This window comes from Pipra filicauda, unplaced genomic scaffold, assembly GCF_003945595.2.
Source record: "Pipra filicauda isolate LSUMZ 115617 unplaced genomic scaffold, ASM394559v2 scaffold74_size2892960_pilon, whole genome shotgun sequence".
Taxonomy (NCBI): domain Eukaryota; kingdom Metazoa; phylum Chordata; class Aves; order Passeriformes; family Pipridae; genus Pipra; species Pipra filicauda.
In genome coordinates, this window is record NW_024104920.1 from 1,355,530 (window position 1) to 1,381,160 (window position 25,631).

At 41.1% G+C, this 25,631-nt stretch overlaps 1 protein-coding gene and 1 long non-coding RNA gene across 2 annotated transcripts in view; one reads left to right on the forward strand and one right to left on the reverse strand.

Moving 5' to 3' along the window:
* Positions 1–3,255: 3,255 nt before the first annotated feature.
* The window catches only part of PLEKHM3 (pleckstrin homology domain containing M3), a 76,310-nt gene continuing 53,934 nt past the window's right edge, over positions 3,256–25,631 (reverse strand). Inside the window, exons 6-7 of the mRNA XM_027731373.2 lie at positions 19,231–19,388; positions 3,256–6,895 (exon numbers count right to left, since the gene is read on the reverse strand). Of these exons, the coding sequence (XP_027587174.1) occupies positions 6,718–6,895; positions 19,231–19,388 (336 nt within the window). The 3' untranslated portion in view covers positions 3,256–6,717. The remainder of the gene's footprint in view (positions 6,896–19,230; positions 19,389–25,631) is intronic.
* On the forward strand, positions 21,065–22,402 carry LOC120324892. The gene is made up of 3 exons (XR_005566574.1): positions 21,065–21,165; positions 21,813–21,973; positions 22,290–22,402. It is a non-coding gene; the product is annotated as an uncharacterized LOC120324892 (long non-coding RNA).

Below are 25,631 nucleotides of genomic sequence, written 5' to 3' on the forward strand. Positions count from 1 at the left end.
CCACCTGCATACCTCCCAGGAGCTCTGTATCCAAAGGTGCCTGAAAGCCACAGCTCCCAGTAAGCTCCCCTGGGAGCTTTTGAGGGGGTCAGCACCATTAAAAATCCAGGAATTTGTGCCTTTCCAAAAACACTTAACAAATTCAACTGGGATCCAAACCCACAGAGCCCAATCCAGACATCAAAAGTAATTCTAGAGACCTGGCTGAGACCCAGGAACAGTGAGTATCATAATTGTCTTAGATTTGGAAGACTTTCACGGGCAGGTTAGCCTTTCTAAGAAAACTATCACTCTTTCAAAGCTTGCTCTACCTATGGTACAGCACCCACCAGAAGGCAAATTAAAAAGGACGAGTAACTTTTTTTTAGTGTTTATTGAGAGTTGCCTTTATACACGAGGGACTGGTGCTCTGATGCTGTCACAAGTGAACCCAAATAAACCCTGCTCAAGTGTCAACAAGCAATTCAGCTCAGTGAATTTATAACATTATTACACATCAATAATAAATTAAGACTATTGCCTAAAAGTTGCAGATAATTTAAAAAAATCTTTGTCAAAAGTAAAAAACCCCAAAACAACAATGCAAACACAAGAACAAGGGAACACACATAACAATGTTGCAAATAAATTAACAGAGTAGCACACACACATAATGGTTTTCAAAAATCTCAGAGTGCACTGCCAGCAATGCTAACACTCACTAAAAATGCTGCAGGTGAGCTGGTGCTCTGGCAGGAAGGAAAGCCCAGACTGCCAGGGACTGCATCAGCCACTGCGCTCTGCTGCTCATGCCCGGCTTTCCCTGGCTTTTAACTGCCTCGACTGAACTAAAGTTGATTTGGGAGCTGCCTTTATCACTTAATACCCATCAAACACACATTTTGCTCATGACTTACTTTTGCTTAGCTCAAGTATAGCAGGAACTGGTATAAGCTAAGTTGGTATCACAGGTATTGATGCCATTAAAAAATCAGCCTTTAAACTAAAGCACACTTTAGTTTAAGCAAAATCGACTTGGTAAACAAGTGCATAAGCAAAACTAAACCAAATCCTTTTTCCACCAAAACAATGCTGTGTATTCAAGGATTTACACTGGTTTAACATGTGAATTAGACAGGAATAAATAAATAATTGAGCCACTGACACTTGTGCACACAGACAAAATCTACTACGCTTTGGTCCTAGACAGCTGATAGCTCTCCAGGCCTGGATACCTCTGATGCTGACCACAAGTGGCACCTTTGCAATTTCGATTAATGACCACTCTAACTAGCATTTTAAGATATGAATCAGGCCAGCATGGGCACACCACGGTTTTCAAGTAAAGAAGGACTTTGCACATTATCATCCAGGCTGTCTCCTCACTGTACTGCTAAAATGCAGCGACAGCACTGCTGTTGTCAAATGGGATTCGGGCTATTGGCATCAAATGTGGACTTGTAAGATCACAGTCAGCATGGACATGTGCCCCAGGCTGACACATGCCACATACTTTAGCAAATAATGCTAAAATTTAAACAGGTTAACCCTCTCTCTAAGGTAAGGCTGATCAAACCCTGACTGGGTTAGCCTTCAGGGAACCAGGGTGCATTAAAATCGAGTTTTGAGGAAATGCCTTCACTCCCACAGCACTAGATCCAGCTGTGCATGTGAGTAGGGAGTGCCATATGGGAGTCCTTCGCCATGTGGTGTGGACTGGCACGTGACCTGACCCTATTTCAATTCCCAGTACTTGCCACTATTATATATGCGCCTCTTCCGAAGGTCTCGCATAAGCACAACTGCATTTCTGGCTGAGAAGCCCAGACAGTCTCAAAAATATAGATAATAAAAACCAACACCATCTCCATGCTATCCTCTCTCATACTGCCCTCTCAAAGCATAGATAGTAAACAAATTTTATGGTTACCATTCCTAGCAAGATGGAAACTGTCACGAGCAAGGGTTTCAAGCTCCAATGCCAAACACACTGCATCATGGCAGAGCATTTCTAACAAAATTATTCACTTTTGAAAATTTAAGGCACCAAAAATGAGCAAATGTGAGGAGTTCCCATGCAGCTTGGTGTCTTCAGAGCTGGTGTATGCAGCCTGTAGAGCTCATTTCATGAGGGCAGAACAACCAAACTGAATTACTCAGCTGCTCCTGCAAAAGAGCAGGCAAAGCCATGGGAGAGTTTCAGTTTAAGCCTACAAGTTAATTGAACAGCAGATGCAATCAGGAAATCCAAAACAGGAAGATAGAGGCTAATATACAGTACTGTAAGGCACTCCTACTGGGAAGGGAAAATTGAAAGGAAAATTACGAAGGAGAGAATGATTGGACTCAACTGGTTCAAAAACAACACAATGAGCTATGAAGCTCCAAGTCTGGCTGTAAACTCAGCACTGGGAGTAGAGACAGGGACAGAGACAGTGAGAGAGGAGAGACTGGCTTGCAGCTGAGCAGCAGAAAAAAAAAGTGAGATTATGATGATTATTTAATTTCTTTTATACAGATCCACAGTAAGCTGCAATCCAGGCAGTGACTTTGGGAAGCCTGCTAAACTTGGTTGCTACAGGGAAAAAGCAAAATTCAACTGTGCAGCTTCCCCATTTCATTGTAAACAGATATCCTCTGCTTTTTAAAAAAAATCATTCAGGGCATTATCATCAATCCCTTATAATACATCATACACACCATCCTGATTATTAGAGAAGCCTTGACAAGAGGAGCTCTAGAAGTACCCTGATGATTCGCTCCTAACAGGGCCATCAGAGCCTGTGGAGTACTGTGAAAAACTTGAGTTCCTCACCAAAAAGTACCTTTCCTCACAACTGCCAATTCCTATTATCCCAGCAGTGAGCCCTATTGGTATGTGCCAGCCAGGATATTTTGTCACATCACAAACCCATCACTTTCCACAACCTAAGAAAAAAAAACAGGCAAGAGAAAGATTTCTACACAAGAAATACAAGTTTCTCTTTTTATAGGTTGATAATATAAAAAAGCTGGAGTTTACATACCCTTCTTCCCATTAAAGGAAAGGCAGACGGTCAGGGTAAAGAGGAAAAGAAACTTGAATAAGGATCTCTATAGTGTCCTAGATTAAAATAATCTTAGACTAACAAATGTAAGTACCTGTAGAGTGTGAAGCTGTAGTCCACTGCAGTGAAGCATCCTATTTCTACACTGATTACAAGTTTTATACAAAGCAAAAGCAGTAACTGGATTACAGATCAATTCCTCCTCAGTCAGCTATGAAAGCATCTTCTCTTTGAAGGAGACAAACGGCACATTTTATTCTTGACTCACAATGAAATGGCATTGTTCAAATTTATTTCATGCATGGGTAGGACAATACTAGAAGTACCAATACATAATTTAACTGGGGGGGAAGGGGGGCAAGAGAGTAGTGCAATCTACAAAGACCCCAAGAACTTTTCCAGCTGATGCTCATCCAGAAGTCTGCAGAGCAGAGCCACGTGCAGGCTGTGGGCTGCAGGGCGGGTAGAGTAGCAGCGGGGACCAGCACGCAGCACTGTTAGTACAGCAGAGACAACCATGCACAGGTACAGCATCGTCTGAAACCCAAACCATCTACAGAACCCCAGGCTGAGCGTCCTGCTTGCAGATGGCTCTTCCAAGAAAACGTCCCTTTTAAAGCCGGGTCTTTTGAGAGTTAATAATATGAGCAGTAATTTCAATTTATTCTTTTGCCTTGCAGTCCTGAAAAATTAATAGGGCTTCTTCCTCCTGCATCGGCACCTTCTGAGGGCAGGATGAAGCCTTCCATTATGCTTACAAAAAGCAGGGACAAAAGACTTTGTCTTGCCCATTTATATAGAATAACATTTTTTGGATAGGAGCTGGGCATCCCTGAGAGGACAGCATTTTCCATATTATGGTCTGCTCCTATAGCTACCATGAAGCCGTATTATTTTTCCAAAGTAGAAATGAATGTGTATTCATTTTAGGAACCAGCTGGTTTACAACAACATTGGATTTTAAAGCAATTAATCTGAGCTGTATTGTACAGTATCCTTTTACACAGTGCTCTGGGCACTGACAGCACATTGTAACAACATGCTTTTGCTCTTTATCATTAGTAATGGCAGTGGTTTCAGGTTCATGACTAATTCTAGCAGTTTTGCCAACATCAAACTTTTTTTTTTATTCTCTGTAACTCTCTGTTAGCAAAGAAACTGTTCTGTAATACCTGTACAAAACCAGAGCAACACCAATGCCGTCTATGTTTTTATTCCAGAATTCAGTTCCAATATCTAACCACGCACACAACTGGTACTTTGGGGATCAGGACATCTGTCAAAGTAACTAATAGTTTGCAATGTCTGAACCTTGATTCCTTGACTCGATATGGTTTTTGACAGTGCACACAAGCAGCCTTCTCTAAACTGAGCTGGACATGAACCAGCAATGTAAGGTAACTTAAATACCAGAGCATGATGATGATATGAAAAACATTTTCATTTTTTCTTTAACCACCTACCATTATGTCCACAGATAATTCAAAATAGTACCTGCCAGCTTCTGACAGTTTCAGAGCTACTGGCTTTGCCACAGGACTAGTTGTAGTGACACATGCTGAGAAACATGGGCGCGTACTGTTTATTCAGCCAGTACCAGTGCAGTTCCTGTTTGCATGACTAATTCCACAATACTTCCCCAGTGTTTGCATTTCTGAACACGCAGGGAATTCTTAAAGTGGGAATGGATTTGCAAGGAACATTACACCTTTAAAGGTGATAGCCAAAAGCAACTCATTTCACATAAGGAACAGTGAGCCCAGACGAGATACCACCGTGTACGGGAAGTATTAATTTTAGTGACAAAGGTGCATGATTCACCAGGTTTATTAAACATGGGAATCCTTACAGTACTTTGCCAAAACACAGAAAACCCCTCACTTCCTTCCAAAGAATCCCACTGAGAGAAGGACTTCTGGAAAAGAAAGGCACTGGTTGTCTAATGTATACAAGATATAAACATGCTTCTATATATAGAGTAGTTGCACTCAATCTGAGAAAGCTCAGATTCAGCTACTTCTTCTTTGACTGGAGGCTGGAAAAGGTAACCACTTATAGTCCAGTACAAGGCAACTCACTGTAGCATTTTACTTTTTAACGTAAGCACGATGTACCCTGTTCTTTTATTTAAAATACTTCAGCGATTAGTGAGATGCTTTGATGATCAAGACTGCTTTCTGCCTTGAATACAACAGTCTGAAGATTATATAGGAAGCAAAGATCAGTATTTCACACTTTCACAAACCTGTGTGAGAGGAGAGGAAAAATACATGCAACTGGCTTTTTTCATCTGAAACTGTATTTGCTTTCTTTATATAGATGTGTGTGTGTATATATATACGTGACTGCTTTCATATGTATATAATACACACATCACTGCAGGGTGTGGAAAAAGAGTTAAGAACGTGGACTGGAGGGAGGACAATCTCTAAGTGCTCACTGGAGGTGAACTCACAATGAATTAAACATATTGCCAGTGATATGACACACATCTCCCCAGTTAAATCCATCATGTACTTCCCTTTCACAATAGAATTCACTGTGGTTAATACTTCCTGTGTTCCAGGTGTGTGGAGTAGAATCATACCTCAAGGAACTTCGCTCTCCACCACCGAAGTCATTACAGAAGCATAAAATGCCTTGAAGCTCAAAGAGAATGCAGGACATAAGTTGCATGTGAAAACAGCAAAGTAGTGTTTCACAACTTTGGAGGTATTTTCTAACTACGATGGGCAAGAAGACTTTCCTGACTATCAGTTTATCAGGTTCAGGTTAGAAAAACATTTAAAATAAACTTCATGAAATAAAAAGAAAACCAATGTGGGCACTTAAAATGCCTCAAGTGTGAAACTAGAAGGAGGTCAGAGCCAACATCATGTTACTGGAGATGAGGACATGGCCTTCCACAGATTAAGAATAACGAGCGTAAAACTGCACAGACTTCAGTGACTGAGCTTAACCAATATACCCAGCCTGAACAAAAGCGTAGGAAGTCCCCTGCTTACCTGAATATGAAATAGTTCACTGGGATGGTTATGAATATATAAACATAAATTAAGGAATTCTGCGTCTTATGTTTGTAAGCACCTCCAATAAGGTTTGATGGGAGATCCTTTTCTTTCCTTGGCAGGCAGATCCTTTAAAATGTAAATGCACTGGCCTTTCAAAATAGTTCTCTGAAAACATGAGGAAATGGAACCACATGTCTGTATCAGGAGGAGACAGTGGATTTAAAGTAATTCCTGCTCTACTGGGTTCTGTGAAACATCCCATCAGACCCTCTGCCAAGGCTACTAATAAATAAATAATACACATATATAAGTTGATGATTCAGCAATTCTAAATGAAAAACATAAAAAATAATGTGGTCATGGTGGCAAATATTTTCTGCCTTGAGAAAAACTCTTCTCCAGAGGTGGAAAAGAAAGTCAGGTGCTTAATTACCTAGACCTAAAGCATTTCAGGTAAACCACATTTTGTATGAGAGCTAGTGGCTGGACTTCAATGCAGTTTAGCCATTGGTATTTCAAAGCCGACAAGGCTTTATAGCCAATTTGGCAGCTGTTGTTCACAGATGAAGAAGGTCAGATAATACTTTTCGAAAAAATTTCTGCCTGGCTAAGCTGAGAATTTGCTTAAGCTGGCAGCTGGGAAAGGGATTCTCTTCAGGTTGGTCCCAGCCTTAAGGAACTCATGTGTTCTGGCACGACAATTCAAACATGTTGCAAGACTCTTCAAAGTTCTCGTCCATATTCAGTTGCCTCCAGAAGGATTTCTGCTTCTTCTGCAATTCTTTACGCACACACCTGGGGCATGGTACAGCCTTCACTTTGCACTCAGAATGGAAGACAGCACCACAGCTTTCACACCTGCAAACACAAATTAGTGTCAAAATTGAATCACAAAATAGGACCACAGCATGCAATGGGCTTCATGTGGACTATAGGCAGTAGACATTCCTTGAAACCATTCTGGTAGCTCGAAGAGCATTATGTTTCAAAAGAGTGGCTTTGTAAAAGACACTTTGTATGCCCACACCTCTGCTGGTGTAAAGCTACTCAGGACCACTAAAATAAGTTGACTTGAATCCATCTGCAGTTGCTGAGAATCTGTTCCAGCACTTCTGCTTCATGGATAGAAATTTTTAGAAGGATTAATACTTTTCTTCTTAGTAAAAGATGTATCACAGAATAGACAGCAACTTTGTTTTATGCAAAACAAGCTTGTTGCTTTGGTTTGTAAATGAAGAGTTACAATATTATTTTCCAATAAGATATATTTCAGCATTTGCAGAAACAGATTCTGTGATTTGCAACAGCCACAATATGACATTTTCCTCATTGAAGTTCCAGTGGTCAGCTGTCCTGGAAAGAGTGAAAAACAGTCCACTTCAACAGCAGGAGAAGTTGTCATTTCACAAAGTAAAATTTGAAACAGAGGTAGGTGATATTGTCTGTTCTGTGTCCTGTGGAAGATTGGACTACATCAACACAATTATAGCTTCTGGCATTCAAAGCTGTGTTATTCTGTTCTCAAACGTGACATTGGGACTTCAAACAAATCAGCTGCTCAAGCAAGATGACTGGATTACTTTTGGGGCACTGTGAGGCAATGGACATTATGTCACAGCAGATCAAGCCCCAGTTCCAGACGGCTGTGGAGCAATGAAACATCTGGTGATCATGAATGGGTACAACTAAAGAGTTGGACATTCTCAGCCTTTAAATGCAAGTAACTATCTGTAGTAATGAGTTAAGTCGCTGCAGCTTTGTAGTCAAAATAAAAACTAAAAGGATGAGTGTCAGAGGTAAAAAGTCTTAGATTCCAGTTGGATAATCAAATAATAAAAGCAACAAAACATCAAACTTTAGAGCAATCCTGAAATACAAATGAGGGGGGTCATCCTGGTGATTCTGTGGGACATCTTGCAATGCCCTGCACTTTTCCTTCTCACAGCTATTGTAGTCAAATTACTATATGAGAATCCAAATGTCCATTGTTATAACCTTAGTGGGGTTTTTGGTTTGCTTGCTTTGAACTTATTTCTCACAGAAATAAGGTTCTTGTCTTCAAGACTGTGAAGAAAAATTGAAAACGTGAAGAAAAATTGAAAACATGAAGAAACAAACCCCAAATACTGAGAAGCCATGAGGCAAACTGCAGTACTTGGCATGTGGTCTGGCAATACTGAGATAAGTCCGTGAGCTAACACAACCCCTTAGCTGTATTGGCTGTGTCTGCATCTCACCTGGAACTTTCTAAAACTGTTCCTGATCTGGCTGCACTTGAAGTTTTATGCACAAGTCCAAACATGGCCTAAATTTTAGTAACTGCAGAGCTTTGAGAAGGCTATGCAGAGATTTAGAGAGGCACATTTCTAGCTAGCATAAACTGATAAAACTCAAATAACAAGCAAGAAAAGGAAGGTGAAAGAGGCTAATGCATCTATTAGCTTCCATGCTCTTGTGCAGTAAAACTTGACTGTCACATTTCTAAGTACAGTTATGGAGCCTAAATCTGGTTTTGAATCAAGAAACTAGCTTACACAGAGATATTTACAATTTTTATGCTCAGAGAGTGTGTGTTATGGCCCTGATCCACTGAAGCACATAAACACATGCATAGGATTCATATCCCAGTGATTTCCTTGGGATAACTGATCTGCCTCCAACAAAGGCTTTGTTTACGTGCTTTGCTGGTTTGGGATCCACAGGAACATTAATGGATGAGGAAGAGACAGAGGACAGCAGTGTCTTTAAAACTTTACACCACTCCGACCTGACACTAATGGTGATTTTATCAAGCTAATTCTCCCTTGTTAGTCAGCAATTTACAGTGCCCTGGAAGTTGCTAGAGGGTAATGATTGATGAGGAGTGTAATTTTGTGCTCTTGCATTGCCACTCCCCGTGCTAGCCCAATATTTCTCCACAATACGCATGGAAGTGACAAAACCTATCAGAAATTGCTGCTGAAATGGATGGAGGAGAATGAGAGAGGAGCCAGCACACCTGCTCTCTCAAGTCAAAGGCCATCAGCAGAGCAAACAAAGACTGATGGTGTTTAAATTAATATGAATTCGTTTTTCAGAAATGAGCTCAGTGGAAAAATTAACAAACTTCTTTCACATCCCTCAGAATCAAAAGAGAGAAAAAAAAATGTATGAACTGTTATTTATCAGAGCTGGTGCAATAGCTGAGGCTCTGACCAGGACCCCACATGGCCAGGCACTCAGTAGAGGCAGCACAAACAGCCAGCCCTGGATCTCACAGTACTGGCAGCCACTGTTGCCATCGTCACTCCATTCTGGTGCCCCCACCCCGACTGCTGCTCTGAAGAACTATTTTCTGCCTTCTCTGGTGAAGGTTGATGTACTCCCAGCCCCAATCAAGGTGTGCAGATGACAACAAAGCAGCAGACTGGAGGAAAGGTGCCCTGAGTTGGAAAACAAAGTTGTCTCTTGCTCTCCACAGGGACACATAGAGAGCATACCTGTATCAGCACGCCTGTATCCCCCCCTTCACTGCCAAAGAAGTGAGTCACCAGGGGAGGGGGGTAATGCTGACCTTGCTCTGCCTTTGTGCAAATGGCAAGCTACTCCCTTTAGGTGATGGAGCTATACTACCCCAAGCCATCTACAGCTTTGCTTTTCATCATATCAAATACAGTCAGTCTTAACGGCCCTGGAATGTCAACTGGTTGACCATTTCTAATATCACTGCAAGAAATTCTCCAGTGATACCAAAACCCCTATCAACTTTATATTCCTTCTTAGAATATTACAAACAGAGTGCTTCTTAATCTCCACATTGAGATTCACAGGGGTTTTTTACTGTTGTTTTCAAGCCTCAGTATTCCAAAATTATTTTATTTCTCTGGAGAAATAAAATATATTTTGTAGCCTATAAAAGGCTCACTTAATAGTTCACTACACTTACTTATCTTTCCCTTAACCCTTGTTGTTGTCATAGGTAATTCACAGTTCAGGTATTATTTCTGACTCCTGACTTCTTCTTTGTCTAGAGGCCAAAAAGTCCCTACATCTTTTGTGAGAATTCTATACACCTCTGATAATAAGCTGATGAGCCCGTAGCCATTCAGGCCTTTCATGTTTCCTTCTTTAATGAATGATATTGTGATACTGCACATAATAGCATCTTCCTATTTTTCAAACAGTATTTGAAGAATTAGTGAACATTGCACGTTGTTTTCATACAGACTTGAGTCTTCTAAGAAGGCAGCTGAAGTAGATTCTTCTCTATTTTGGTGTTTTCTTTTTTTTTCTCTTTCCTGACCTAACTCAATTTCTGTTGAGACTTATGTTTTAAGGATGTTCTACTTGTTTGAACACCAGAGTAACAAAAATGCAGAGAATTATTCAATCCTCTAAATAATTTCTATTACACTGGAAAGCATAAGAGAAAGGGCAAAGCTGTCCACAGCCAGACAGGCATTATAATGCTCTTATTATTATCATTACTAGTTACAAAAGAAAAGCCTTTCTACATTAAAAGCATATAATCATTCCTTGTATGCTGAGGAAGTGCCGATGTTAGTATCTTCCATCAAGTCTGGGCATTTGAAATATGTACATAACAATATTTTGTAAATTGAATTCTGGCATGTTCTTTTCATGCTTTCCATGTATGTTTCACAGGATTATGGCTCAAGTAATTCTAGACGCTGCACAACCAATTGATCATACTCATATTTCTCCTCTGTACTGTACCACCATGTAAGTGCCCATGGGCAGGATCAGGTGCCCAAAGAGAGGGGTGCAACACAAAGAAGCTTCAAAGACCTTTCACCTTTCACCAAAGCAGAGATGATCAACAGATGGCCCAGGATGTCATCTGAAAGACAGGATTTTTTGTCTCCTAGGAACGTTACCTGTTGACAGACTGACCAGTGTGATTGTGTTTGGATGAAGCTACTGAGACTAACAAGGTTTATTAGGATACCTTCGGTACCATGCATATAGGCTGTACCTGTCTGGCTTCCAAACACCAATTAGGGAATCAAAGCAGCTCATAGTTATGCTGCTCATTCCTGAAATGAACAAACAGTGAATGGCAAATACAGTACCATTCCTACCTCACAAATGAGAAGCGAGAGGTGAACTGGCTTGCTCAAGGTCAGGCACAAGCTCTTAGCAGAGCTGAGAAGGGCAAAGAGCTCCTGTCTCACTGCAGTGCCATATTCACCCACCACCCTTTCTCTTGTAATTTTATATATTAACTTTCATTTTTTCATTTAAAAAACCACTTGCTTTGTGCCAGACTTTGCACATATTTGGTCAAGCAAATAATCCCTTGAAATTAATTTCAGTAATCAAATCCCTTCACCGACTAGAACTCTTTAGTGTTTTCTTTCCTTCCATGCAGAGTAAAAGCAAGATAAAATGGTGTTGTTCATTCATTTTCCTTAGAGGATGCTAAACATTCCTCAGGCATCCAAAATACTGAAATACCTCTAACTTGGCTATTAAAAAAAACCAAAAAGAGCAAGCCACAGTAGCTGAAGTAAGCCTTGCCTAGGGATTCCAGCATGATCACCATCCCACACTATGCACGTGTGCCTGTCTGCAAGTATTTCTGAATTGCTCAGCTGTGAATATCACAGACGTGCCCTTCAAAACTCTCAGAGACTTTAGCAGAACACAAAGAAAAGGAAAATGGACTATCCTGTGTTCACTTACAACACAAAAAAAAGCCCCAAAGGCAATCAATGCCTGACACACACGTGCACAGTATTATTCCAGTTGCCTAGGAACCAATGCAAGGAGCCTGCCTAGGGAGGGACGCCCACGTAGTAAATGAATGGAAGCAAGTTGGCACTAATATGACATTGATTTGTCCCTATAAGGAGCTTGTTAAGATAATGCCTTGTATGACACATGGTCTTTACCAGACATGGTTGTGGGGGTTTCTTAATATACTATACTTAAAAACTCTTAATACTTCAGACTTGCTTTTGAAAACTTTGCCTCTGAAGATTAAATAAAAAAGGGCCCACTACCCAGTCCCTCAAATTATTATATATCTGAAATTCCCTCTAAATTCAGTGTTCAAGGAATCAAGCAGTGATTCAAAGCACAATCACAGTTTTCCTTTCCATACACCTGTTCATCAGAGGGAGTTACCCTTGATAAGCCAGCAGAGCCTGAAGACACTCCTCATTTATAATGGCACGGCTGGGTCCTGGGCTGGCCCCGGAGGATGCAGGAACGATGGAAAGAGCTGTAGTTGTGAAGCATTGGCGCAGCTCATGTGCTGGGGGAACCAACGCAGAGGGGTGAGCTGGTTATAGACGGCAGCCAGCAAGGGGTGTACAGTGACCTCCAGCCTGCACTGATGGGGCTCCCCAGCTACAGCAGCCATGGCTTGCACTCTAGAGCAGCTGCAGGGGTCAGCCTAAACACAGCCTGACACGACATCTATTAATACCACCACTGCTGCTGCTTTAATAATGCCACCCCAGGGTGGCTGAACAACACACCATCCAGTGTCCCTGCATGAAAACTGCCGGACCAGGGTCTGCTCCTTTTTACCCAGCACAGGTTAGACTGAGGTGCTGGAGAAGCACTCCAGGCAGTAGGGAGGATGAGTGAATAAGCCCCTATCTTGGCTCATCCGTCTGTGCTGTCTCTTGCCCCTCATCCTGTCATGCCAGCACCCACTGCTAAGGTCAATTGCATCCAGGGGATGTGCAAAGCAGACAGAGATTTATTAAAGCCTCACAAGTGAGGAGAAAAGCAGGCAGCTCACTGGAGGGGAGGGAAAACCACCAGTGCTGCACCAGTGGAGGGGACCTTCAATGTCAACTGCTCCATTGCTACCTCCAGAGACACCCCAGAGCAGGTCTTCATTTTGGGTGCTCAAAGAACAATTTGCTACAGGCCATGGCTGAACAAGAACAGCTTGAATTAACCACGTGCTCTTCTCCCGTGTGTAGTGGGTTTGTGTAGCTAAATAACTACACAGTTGTGTACACAGGCTGAGGTACCGCACTGCAGCATGGCAGCAGGGTCAAGCAGGAACAACGGGAACTGCAGCTCCCAGACCCCTCTTCGCAGAGCTGTGTCACTCCTGTTCAAGGAAGGAAGTGTGTCCCCAGCTTCTCCCCAGCTGTGGCTTCCAGGATTTATGCCATACTTATCTACATATATTTCCATATTTTTATCCAAGCAGGAGAACGAAGGACTGACTGTTGACCTCAGCACTGTGCTTTGCTAGTTGTTTAAGCTCAGAGATCCCAAGCCAAGTAATGCGGCCTGTAAACAGCAGTTCCCAAGAAATCAATAAAGGGACATAAAAATCAGTATTAAAACTCTTAAGCTGAAAGCCATGCGATTACACTTCAGTCAGTGAAGCTAACTTACTTTGGAAAGGGGAAAAGCCCTACATATGATAGATCCATTACCTGTAAACCATTGGAGAGGCTGAAAAGCCACAGAGATTCACATGTTTACATTACTCAGGCATATATTCTCTGCCTCTGCTAGCTGCCACATCAAGAACTGGACTTTGCCCCTCTACCTCTCCTGTTATTAATGAATTCACATTCACAAAGTGGTGGCTGAAGATCTAAAAGCAATACTATTAACAGTAATATTAACATACTGCCCTCAACTATTATAATTTGTTTGCATGATTCTATTATTTTGCATTTTTCTGTCAGCCTCAAGTCTAAAAATCCCACGACTAAGCCAGGATTTTGCTTTCAATAAAAGAGAAAGGCAAAGGCAACCAGACTTCATAACTCTGCATTAATGCTGAAGACATGTCTACCTGGACTCAAGATGGAAAAAAGAAACTTAACATATAAAGAAATAAATACATAAACAACAAATTCCCAAGGTAATCTTAGAATTTCTGAGCACTTAAGAATTGACAGTGTTTGCTTTCATGAGCTAAAAAGCAATTGAGAAGCTGTCACCTGGTCTACAAGGAACCATATTTGGGAGATGGAGAAGTCTCTATCTTAAAAGGGGAATTTGCATGAGAAAGGAGGAGAAAGAATTAAAAGGTCTTGACTGGCAAGATGGAAATATCTAGAGTGAGGAAGAAGGCACAGCAGGGAAGCTGCAAAATAGAAACTGTAAACAAGATGGTTGCCATGCCCAGCCAGGGGAGAAGAGCATAAGGAAGCATTGCAGAGACCTTCGTACTTGAAATAAGTATCTGCCTTTAGACTGAATGTTCTACTTAAAATACACTCTGACATGAGGCAGGAAAAACCAACCTCTAAAGCTAATTCAGTCACCAAACACAATGCTTGATGAAAAAGCCAGTATATTTTATCACTTTCTTTTTACATATTCCAGATAACATTACTGTGCTACACTGCACAAATAAAAATAAGATTATGTGGGCCAGAAAATTTTGACCCGTTTTGACATATTCGGCTGAAATTAAATTACCAAGAGAACATCTACTTAGATGCCTATGTTTCTTTAAAGAAAGTGCTGAGCAGATCACTTCAGGGTGCTTTGAACCAACTACCAACATCCGATTAGCTAAAAAATTAGGTACTAAACCACTAGCACAACTCAGGTGAACTGGGCTTGGGGAAAGGCTTCCTAGCATAAGACAAAGTAATCAAAGCAAGAGGGAAAATGACATACTTTGAGTGATGCCTTTGGCCTGTGCCAAGGTACTTCCTGGAAATGCTCTATTTCAGTCTCTCCACCTAATATTTATCTTTAACGTTCTCCCAATTGCTCAAAGCTGCTTCTGTCCAGTGACAAAGCATTCATAACACAGAGAGCTGTAACCTTGCAAAGACTTGGGCATGCACAGCCTCAGAGCCTTTAGTAAGACTTGTCACTATGTGCAAAGTTAAGTACATTCATAGGTCTTATCAGGATGGTGGCCAAAGATTATAGAGGCATCCAAGCTGGTTGATACAGTCAAGCCTGTTCTGTGGCACGTCTATTTTAAACTTGGGCCTTCTGGTTTGTATCTTAAAAGGTCTACACGTCTTAACTGATCTGCAGAACAAATTAACTTAGCAAAGTGAAAACAGTTTAGCCTTGATAAATGAATACGAACACAAAAGAGCAACTCTCCATGGTTCACGTACATCGACAGTCAGCACATAAAAGGCAAGGAATGGACTAAATTGTTCTTAACCAAGCAAGTAGCTTTACCAGCAAAACACAACAAATTGCCTGTCAAAGTAGTGACTAGGATGACAACACTCAGACAAGACCAAAACTTTATTAACTGGGTAACACATAATAATCTTAATCAGAACTATAATTGCTTAATTATCTAATGGGACAGAAAATGCTTCTTAATGAGCTTATATTCTCATTCCAAAGATAATTTTCTCAGTATTCTTTAAGATTTAAAACTTGTTAAAAATTGTTCTAAGTTGTAAAACAAAACCAGCCATATATTATAGACAACAGTGCCACTACACAGACCTTGTCTTTTTACTTCTGTTGTTTTGGTTTTTTGTTTTAATTTTAGGATGAAGAAACAAAAACTTTTCACCACATTAATGAAGAATAAGCAATATGAGAACAACTTGAGGGAAAGTGCCTGGTTGCTAACTAATGGGCAAGGATAGTTCTAACAAGCCCATTTAGAGCCAAGGATATTTAAAGTCATTTCACAACACTTGTAAATATAAAATAAGTGATATAATAGAACAATTTTAGATGTTTATTCGCTAAATTTAAGCCCAGGGCACATTTAGTCCCAGAAATAAATAGAAGGTAGATGCTCGTAGATGTTCGCTTAAGTTGCCAGGGCTGCAGCAAAAGCAGAGCTGTGGGAGTTCACATTAGTTGGCAATTTGCTCCGTGAAATGTGCAATTAACTCAGGAGGCTTTAAATATAGTTCTCATGATTTAAAGGCCTTCCAATAGATGGTGAAATTGTGAAATTTAGAAAGAACCCTGATTAAGATTTATATAAATATGGGTAAGACAGAAAAGAGGGAAATGGAGGACCAAAGAATCAACCTGACTGGAAGAGACATCAAAAACATGGGACAATTTTTAAGAAACTGTTTAACTACCGAGTCATAGCTTTCATTAAGATCTCTGCAGAATGGCCACCTCCCAAGAAAAGCCACAGAAAGGAAATATCATTAGAAAGCTTATGACTTTGTGAGCCCACCCTTACATTCAAGGCAGCAAACTGTTGCACTGTATTGTTGAGCAGGATGTAAAGAGCCTGCCAAGCACAGCCCACAGACCCGCTAATTAAATGAACTGATTGTGTTTGTTTTGGAACCGTTTGCCAACAAAGGAATGTGTCACACTGATTAGTGAGAGAAGGGTATGTAATATATGTGTATTCAAGCCCTGAGGAGTGCATAACCCAGGTATTCACTCTGTTTGCCCAAGGACTGACAAAAATGACTCAAGCAAATAACCAGACCAAAGAGAAACTCCAGCCCTCAAGAGGGGCCCTCTTCTTCTTTCAGCTGCATCTATCTAGAGAAGACCCATCATTCATAAATTCCTACTGAAGACTGATCCAGAAACTCCTGAGAATATTTTGGAGAGAAACAGTCTCTTCACCTCAAAGCTGACCTAAGAGATTATGAAGATGAAAAGTTAACAGCCAGCTGAGAACCCCTTTGGAATTGCACTGACCACTCTGACAGCTGTCACTCTTCTCTCTAAAGAGCAGGAAAGGTCAGGGAGGTAGCCAGAAAAACAAATGCCACCTCAACACAGACATACACACATACTCTCCATACAAGCAGGCTTCACTTTTCAAATATTCAGCAAAGAGCTGAAGTCTGCAAAATCTGTCACGCACCCGCTTTTGAATATTTCTAACCCTACAGCCCAGTTTGCTGGTAGAGTTAATAGCATGCTCAAAAGTGAACAAGCATCATTTAAAAGCAAGGAAAAACTGTCTTCAGAGTTCAACTGCTCTTCCCTCCTTAACTCAGCAGCTTCAGCCGGGGTACTTTGGCAGTCTAGTATTGAGCACAAAATGTGAATACTGTGCTGTAGACAGCAATTCCAGAAAACCAGGATGCAGAAAGGGAGTTGTAGTCAATTCTCACTGTACATTCAGGACTCAGAGTAGTACAACTAAATCACAAATCTGAGCTGTTTACTCAGAGCTCTGTACGACACTTAATTGGCAAGGAAAGCTGAACACGTCACCAGAATTTTCAGGTATAATTGCAAGTCTTCACATGAACCTTTTGCAGCTTGCCATTCCATCTGCCACAGGTTACTCTGTACGTTACCTGTTTCTAATTAGCCTCCTCACCCTATACCTGTCTTAGGTCAGCACACCTACCTCAGAAACCTCCCTCATCTTCAAGAGACAGAAGCAAACACAAAACCCCTCTACCTGGCATTCTCCCTTACTGCTTTGCAGCTGATGCAGCTGCACAGTAAAACATACAAACTCCTCTGTTGGCATAACTTGTCTCCAGAGCAAAAATATGGAACAGAAATAATCTGCTTAGTTTCACATAGTACACGTGCACACACGAGTAGTAATGAGATAAGAAAACTAACGAGGAAGGCAAATGGAAAATGCTGGGGAAAAAAACAAGGTCTAGTGATAAGGAGTACAAAAGGAGTAGGCAGGATGATCTCTGACAAAATCAGAAAGAGAAATATTGGAAAACTTGTCATGCTGATTGTGTTTTAATTAAAATCATTAACAAAGGCTGCTGTCTTTGGCATGACATGAACCACAACTTCACATTTGTGAAACATGAACAAAAGTCCTTTCTGGCTTCTAATTCACATAAAAGCAGGAACTAGAGCAGCTTCTGTTGGCTTGAACTGCTGACAAATACTATTTGATTCCAGAAGGTTTTAAACTCTGTAATTGCAAGGTATGTCTGATCTCAGCTGAAGGGCGGGACCCAATAATTTTTTTGGGAACAAAAATCCCCCAGACAAATCAAATTCTAAAGTAAACCTGTCTTCCCAAATGTTCTTACACGTTCTCATCAATCTTTCGGGAATATTTTCAATCGCCTTTTATACAGTCTCAACAGACATCTTATGTTTTATGCTATCTTAGTCTCTTTCTTTTTAACTCAGCCTATCTTGCCATGCACTCTAGATAAATTCTTTCTTAAAATTGTTTATAGAGCTCAGCTGCACACCTTGTCTAGCTTATGTCCACTGCTTTGTCAGTGCGTTCTTTAGAATAAGACTCTGGAAATAAAATGGGCAAACAGTCTTTGAAACTCAGATTAGACTGAAAAATCCTTGAAGAGTAGTTCTTGGTTACTTGTAATTTAACATCTTTGCACACACAGGGGAATCAGATTCTTAATAAGTCCTTTTAACAGGTTGGTCCTGATTGTTTCCAATTTTCAATTGGAAAAAATGTTTTCAATTTTTTTCCCCTTCAAATGAACTCTTTGGAGAAAACGACTGTATTTGAAACAGCCAAAGAGTACTTATCTGTGGAGGAATGCTGTGCTGTCAGATACACTGTCTTTCTGTTAAGGGTGAAAAACCCTATCTCTTTTATTCAAAATCCAAGACACTATTGGAAAAGAGCAGTAACATTGCTGTTTCCAAGTCTATTCTGGTTTCCTGCGTCTTGCTTTTAGGTTTTTCATGTGACTCCTGTCCCTGACCTGGCATCCAGAACTCTACATAATGTGAAATAAAGGTTCTTCTGTATAGTTTAGGACTGGCATACAGTTATACTTACTTTGTAGCCACCTGAGAATAGCAATGTCATTAAAAAGAATTAAATCTTGCATACACAGGCACAGAGGAGTAAGCACATGGAGAGAGCAGAGCATTAGCCATAACATTTCATGGGGGAAACACTTCAGAACAGATGGTGATCGTTTTATAATGGACAATCTCAGTACATTATGGGCCCAGTGATACCAGAGACCAGAAAGATGTCTGTGATCACTCCAGAGAAGCCATCTGGCTTTTCAGGACACTCTGTAAACTCAGAAGACTTTTGGATAAATCATGCTGTGTGATGCTACTGGGGACTCTTCCCTTTTTGAAGAGCTGTTCTGAGACCTACAGGGCTTTGGGAAGCAGCTCTTCTCATTTATTTCCAGGTCTGCTCAAGGTGGCCTCCCTGGACCAGTGATCTGCTGCACCTGCTCAGGAATGTGCACCAGTGGAATCCAGTCCCTAGTTACCTACGTATGAGGTCAGGAGGCCGGGAATCCGCAAGGGTATGATGCGTAAAGTGAATCAACTGTATGACTGACACCACTGCAGTAGAGTACCTGCTTGTAGAAATGTCCTCAAAGGGGTAAAGGATTTCTCCATTGTTGCAAATCTCACAGATGAAACCCTTTTGGCTACAAAGGCTGCAGCTGTACACATGAGAGGTGGCAAACTTGATCACCTTCCCCAAGAAAGGAGCCAGCTTTCCTTCAATAACCTGGAATGAGAAGACAGTATTGAATGAACCCCCCCAAAATTACTAGAATGCCCTGAAGGACTGAGACAATATTTATTATTATGGAAATTATAGGTGATGCTGGCAAAAACAATAGGAAAGTTACTTCCCAACAATTATAGCTCCATGAAATCACAAGTGATAATAGTAGCCAATGAACTAGCAATGATCTGAACATGAAAACTAATTTACAATCTCTTTTGAAGTCTCTACGTGGCAATAACATAAAATATTAGTACTCATTTTAAGTACAACAACAGATTCATATAATAAGGCACAAAGAAGTAAATAGGAAAAGAGTTTAAGGCTTCCCCATTATCTCTAACTGACAGATACGAGAATACTGCCTTACATTTACCATTTGCACTTCTTTTATTTTTTATGCACAGATGGCAGTTTTGTCTTTGTTTCTTTTCCTCCAAAGCACAAGTTTTTGCATATATTTTGTGAACGGAACCCTGGCTTTCCTCCTTTAGTAGGACTGTGTTTCCCTTTGAAAATCATTCAAATACAATATTCTGTTCCTTGCCAAAAGGAATAAATTCTCAGTTAAAGTCTTGAAGAGGAAGTGGGGTTTTTTCCCTTCAGTGTCCAGCTCTCAAATCGAGAAGTCCTTCACTGCCAGACAATCCTGGCTAGACCATTAGAAGTGATTAGCACTCCCCGTGTTGGTGTGAAAAAAACCAGCCAAGCCATATAGATTAAACTGCTAGCCACAACACTCATCTAAATTTGTGACTTGGCGACAATGCCTCAATAAGGGGTGCTATTCAGGCAAAATACTTTCCATTCAGATCAAACTTCTAGAGACTTTAAGGAATTCTGCAGCTATAGGGAATAATGAACATCGAATAAGGCCCTAAGTGTATATTCTTCTCTCCTGGGCTTCCTGTGGTCTGAATGGCAGCTTGCCAGATTAGTGATAGAAATGTGTCACTAGATTTGACAGTAAACTCCTGTATAAAGGAAAAAGAATGCACTAATTGCTGATTGAAGACTTGCACAAGGCTGTGCCTTGAAACCTAAGAGAGGGGAGATTTACACTTAAATATGTGCCAGATTCAGTGCAGGCACCCCTTCCCTAAATATGGTAACACACCACGTGTAATTTGGATTTAGTGTAAACAAATCTAGAGAAAGCATAGAGGTCAAGGCAGAGAAGAACAACAGAGTTTGGAAGCAAATGTATGATAGAAAGGAAATAAATTTGTGTTCCAGGAAAACTCCCTGCCCGCTACATAAGATAGTCACTGCTAAAGAGTACACCTGGAAAAGGAGGTGCACAGGTAGCACTGGTGTTGATGGCATTGAATGGCACTGGCTGAAATGTGCCCCCTCTTTGCCTTCAGCTCCAGCCTGCTAACAACACCTGCAACAACAGGAAGCAGCAATGTTATTGCTAGAACTGCAGATAGGACATCTGCTCATGTCAGAGGAAAAATGACGTTCCTATTGCATCCTGGTATAGGAAGATCCCCTTCGACCACGATATAAACAATGCAGAGAAGCTGCTGCATGAAATATGAAAGTGAAGCCATAGTTCAAGGCAGTGGTATTACTAACCTTCTAACAGATGGTCAGAAGCTAATTTAGCTCCTCTATGCTGGGTTTTGTTTTTCATTTTGAAGGAAGAAATTTTTTGCTTGCAGACTCCTGAATTAGAGAGGGTCTGAAAGCCAAACAAGTTGGGAGCAGGGGAAAGACACAAAAGCTGCCAATATTCAATAAACAGGAAGAAAGAAACAGTGAAGCCACACAGGTAACGACACTGCTATAGTCACCCTCCAAAAATCCATTTAGCACTAACAGATGAAATACTCATACAAAGATAAATAAATCACAATACATGCATATTTTCCAAAGAATTTTCATGCTACAGCAGCCACCTCAGGCCACAAGTGCTCAGCTTAAAATGCCAGACTGAAGACACAGCTGCAAACAAACTCTCTAAGTCTGTACTAATGTCACTGTCAGCAAAGATTTAAAAGTCACTGAACTGAAATAACATTTTATATAATGTAATAAACAAAATTAACATGATCTATTCCTTCCTAAGCACCGTGGGTGAATTTAAGACTGTGTGAGGCACAAAAGTTTTCCTATACTGAAGAGTTCACAACCTAAGCAAGATATATTGAGTGGACAGCTGCCCTTGAAGAGCTGGTGTTATTTGCCCCTGGTTATTTATTTGTATGGCTTGTCATAGCACTCTAGTGGGTGGGCTTGTAACTCTGGCCACTGCAGACATACAATGAAGATGATACCTTCAAAGAGCCGTGCATGCCAATTTTGCAATGTGAATTACAGGCTATTTTACTGTATTATAGAAGGAAGACAATGTAGCATCAAACCAATGTTATCACTGTTTTTAGCATCTGTAAATTTTGTGCTATTTTGTTTCATCAGAGACCTCAAGGCTGTGCACAGGATATGACTTTTCCTTGCAGCCTTCTTTCATTCGTGTTTGCAGCTAATAAGGATAAAATCCTCATCTCCATTGACCCTGGGAAAGCAGAAAGGAATCTACTTGCTGTCCCCAGTAGGAGTTTCATGGTAACAGTTCCACAGTGAGTGTTCTCTGGCTTGGGAAAAGGAGCATAGGGCATGTAATTAAAGCTGTCAAAACTTCTCCTGTGACAGCCAGGGGCCCAGGGTCAGTCAGTTTAGACATCCCAGAACCACAGTGGAAGACCCTCAGGATGTTCTCCCAGCCGATGCTAGATTCTGATTTTAAGTTTCAAGGAAACACAAGCGATTAAAAGAACAGAAGAGTGTTAATCAAATGTAATGCATTATCCAGATATCATGGAAATTATCAGAGAAAAAAAAGACCTCAAGAGACCATCTTGGCAGAGCCAGTAATATTTATGTCATTCTTTACAGCTGTACCTGTTACTAAGGCCTTTCAGTGACCGAGATTTCACAGCCCCCATGCAGTCTAATCCAGCATACGTCTGTTCTCACTGCTGGAGTCACTCCTAAGCTTTGACCTGAACCTTTCCTAAGGACATTTCAGTTTACAAAATAAACTTACAAAATAAGTTTACAAAATAGAGAAACTGTGAAATCACACACTATGAGCTGCAGAAGAATACATCACATTTCAGAAGAAATGTGGTAATTTAGGACAAAACTAAGTTAAGAATATGCCAGAGGAAAAGAAACCAAAAATTTCACCATTGACTTATCCCAGTAATATAATACAGCCTCAGCATGCATCTAACAAAGGCTTAAAAATATATTCCTGTCTCTCAAAAAAAAGGCATGAAGCTTAAAACAAATTAAAATTTTGCTGAGTTCAGATTCTCTTCTACTACAGCACACATGAAGAGCAAGGTCTGTTTTCTAATCCAAAGTCTTTGTAGTGCAAGCAATTGTTTTGTTGTCAAAAATTAAGGATGAGGGGTGATTAATGATGGCGTCCTAGTCATCAATTGACGAAGGGTACAACACAGCTTTCTCTTCCTAAACTGATCAAGGAACACATCCCAACATAATTTTGGACACAGAGCCATGTTCCTACAGTTAGCTTATCACTGCTGCACCTGGGATATATGGGGTGCACTACTTGGTGACAACAAAAGGAAAACAGTTGTGTCCAGAGGTCCAAAGCAAGCTGTGTCTCTTAATAGTCCCAGTGTTCAGATCAGAATCATTGTCCATCTCTCTGTATCTGGAAAAACACTTCTCTGAGCTACCACAGGACAGAAAGCCATGGCTTTGCACGCTGCAGCTCCTAACTGTGTGTCTCATGTTAAGAACTGTATAAAAATACACACCCACATGTACATACATAAAAGCCAGGCCCTGCCCTCAAAGCGCTTACAATTTAAACCATAAAACAAACACTGCTTTTTACAGTAACTGCCACATATCCCCCACCTTAAATGGGACCAACTGTGTTTTGGAGGAGCCTCCCACACCGGCTCCCTGCCCACACTGCAGAGAGCATCTATGTCCTGGGCTGCCAGGGAAGGGAAGGGAGAAACTAGGAAATCCAGCAGCAGCAGCCACCTGCCCCACTGCCCAGCCTCCTGCACCTGGCTTGGGAAAGCTGAAGTTGTATTGAAGAGCAAGAGGGGAAGGCAGACTTGTCTGCAGCACTGGGAGAAACTAAAGGAGTATTTGAAGTAAAGTATCTGAACACATGCCAAAGGGGTGTTGGGACAATTATTTTACATGCTTTCTAGAACAGAGGCTTTTCATACAAGTCAAAGTTATGAATAAAGGTAAATCAAACTTTCTTCTCAGTATATCTTTGTGCTACTGTTGAGTTGGGGAGTGGTATAATTCCAAAGAAACAATTAAGCTCTGAATGAGCGAGGTGTGGGGGAGGAAATACAGGAACTGCTGAACACCAGAGGACAAGCCAATGTTAGCAAAGGCTGCAAGAGGCTTGTGCAGTGGGAAGACAGGACACACATGCACTGGGTTATGTTTTTCCTGATCCAGCAGGAAGACAGAGAAGCTAAAAGGAAGGAGCAGGGGCTAGGGTACAAGTTGAAATCCCTTTGATACATGATATTAATATGATTATGAGGGCAATGTGTGATCAGTCAAAGTTTAACTACTTGTCAGGAGGGCTGCTGGCCTCCAGAAGTTTTGTGATCCTTCTATTTAAAGTTACTCATAGTTCCCTTGCTCTACCAAGGAGATGTTTCCAGAAACAAGCGGGCAGCCATCTGACTCCAGAGAATAAGAACTGGAAAGGCCATAGACCTCCGAGCCAGAGAAATCCTCCTCAGTGGCCCACTATGCACAAAACACTATGCACAAAACAGGGCCATTATTCACAGACAAATTCCAGAAGCAGCAGGTGTTGCCCAGGGGACTCTCACTAGTATCCCTGTGTCCTACCTTCACAACACATTTCTGAGCCCATGACACTGCCCAGCACTGGAGGAGAGGCAGTCCCCTCATCTCCAATACATACTGAGGTACAGCTCTGTCCTGACTCCATCTCTCATCCCAGCTCTCCAGGTCAAGCACAATGCTGATCGAAGTCCACCTCTGAAGGCCTCCACTTCCCAGCCCTTGCCTTGCCACTGTGCAGCACAACCCCCCAGCCCATTACACACAGCAGAGAAGTCAAGTCATTTTGTCTTTTCTTTACAGTCAACAAGGACTCCTTGTATGAGAACCTACTTACCAGCACGAAGGAGGGTTGCACAAACCAGTCCCACGGGAGAGCAATATAGTGAACATGGTGTTGCAACATATGTTTTCATATTAAAAACCAAACTAGAAAAGTGGCCAAGGGAACAGTGGCAGAACTTCTCAAGTCTCTTGAGAGTTTTAACCCAGAAAGATGGTAACCTAAACTAAAGGCTTGTAATAGCTTTCTGTTTGGAAAACAGAGCAAGATCAAAAACCAGGCATGAAAAAACCTTATTACAGAATTAGTTAGAGTTTGTTCCAGTCCCTGACAGTTGTTCAAATTAGAAAGACATTAATAGAAGCCTCTGACTGTGTCTAACTGAAAAGCAACCAAATATTGATTAGACAAGGTAAGCACAGAAGTCCCCTGCAAACTCACACTGTGTCATTTCCAAAGAGATAATATCACAACTTAAGGGGGAACTAGAGGAGAGATGTGTAGAAAAAGAAGGACAAATTAGTTAGCTGTAACCCACTCTTACTTCGATTAACACCTCCATAGCCTTCTGCCCACCTATTAGATCAGGTCCACAGAAATACCCAACCTCTGCATCATGGCCACATAAATCGATACTGAAATCTATCAGATGTGATGAACTTTCTGGACAGAAGAGAAAAAACAGTACAGTTTTCAGACATTTCTCAGGGCAGTGAGTGTTTGTTTTGAGGGCAGGGCTCCTGCCAGCAAAGCTAGCTAAGATACAAAAGGTAATGAGTAAGATCTCCATCCCTGCAGGAGTCTATGTTGTGAATTTGAGTGAGAATCATCAAATCTCCTACCCTGTCTGTGCATTTTTACCAACTTCTAAAAGTGCAGTAGATGTTTACGTAGCATGGAGATCATAAATACCTTTGATCACCTACATCAGGACTGTCAAGACAGTAAAGGGAATATGGCTTGTTGAGCTTTTGGATACACTGCTCTGCTCAATGTGAGAAACCGCCAAGGTTAAGAAGTCTAAATTCTGAACAGCGTCACAGTATGTTAAAACCACATAAACGGTTTCTCGATTAAAATAACTTTTGGATTAAATTTGCTAGTCTGAGTAATTTGTACCATATAATGAA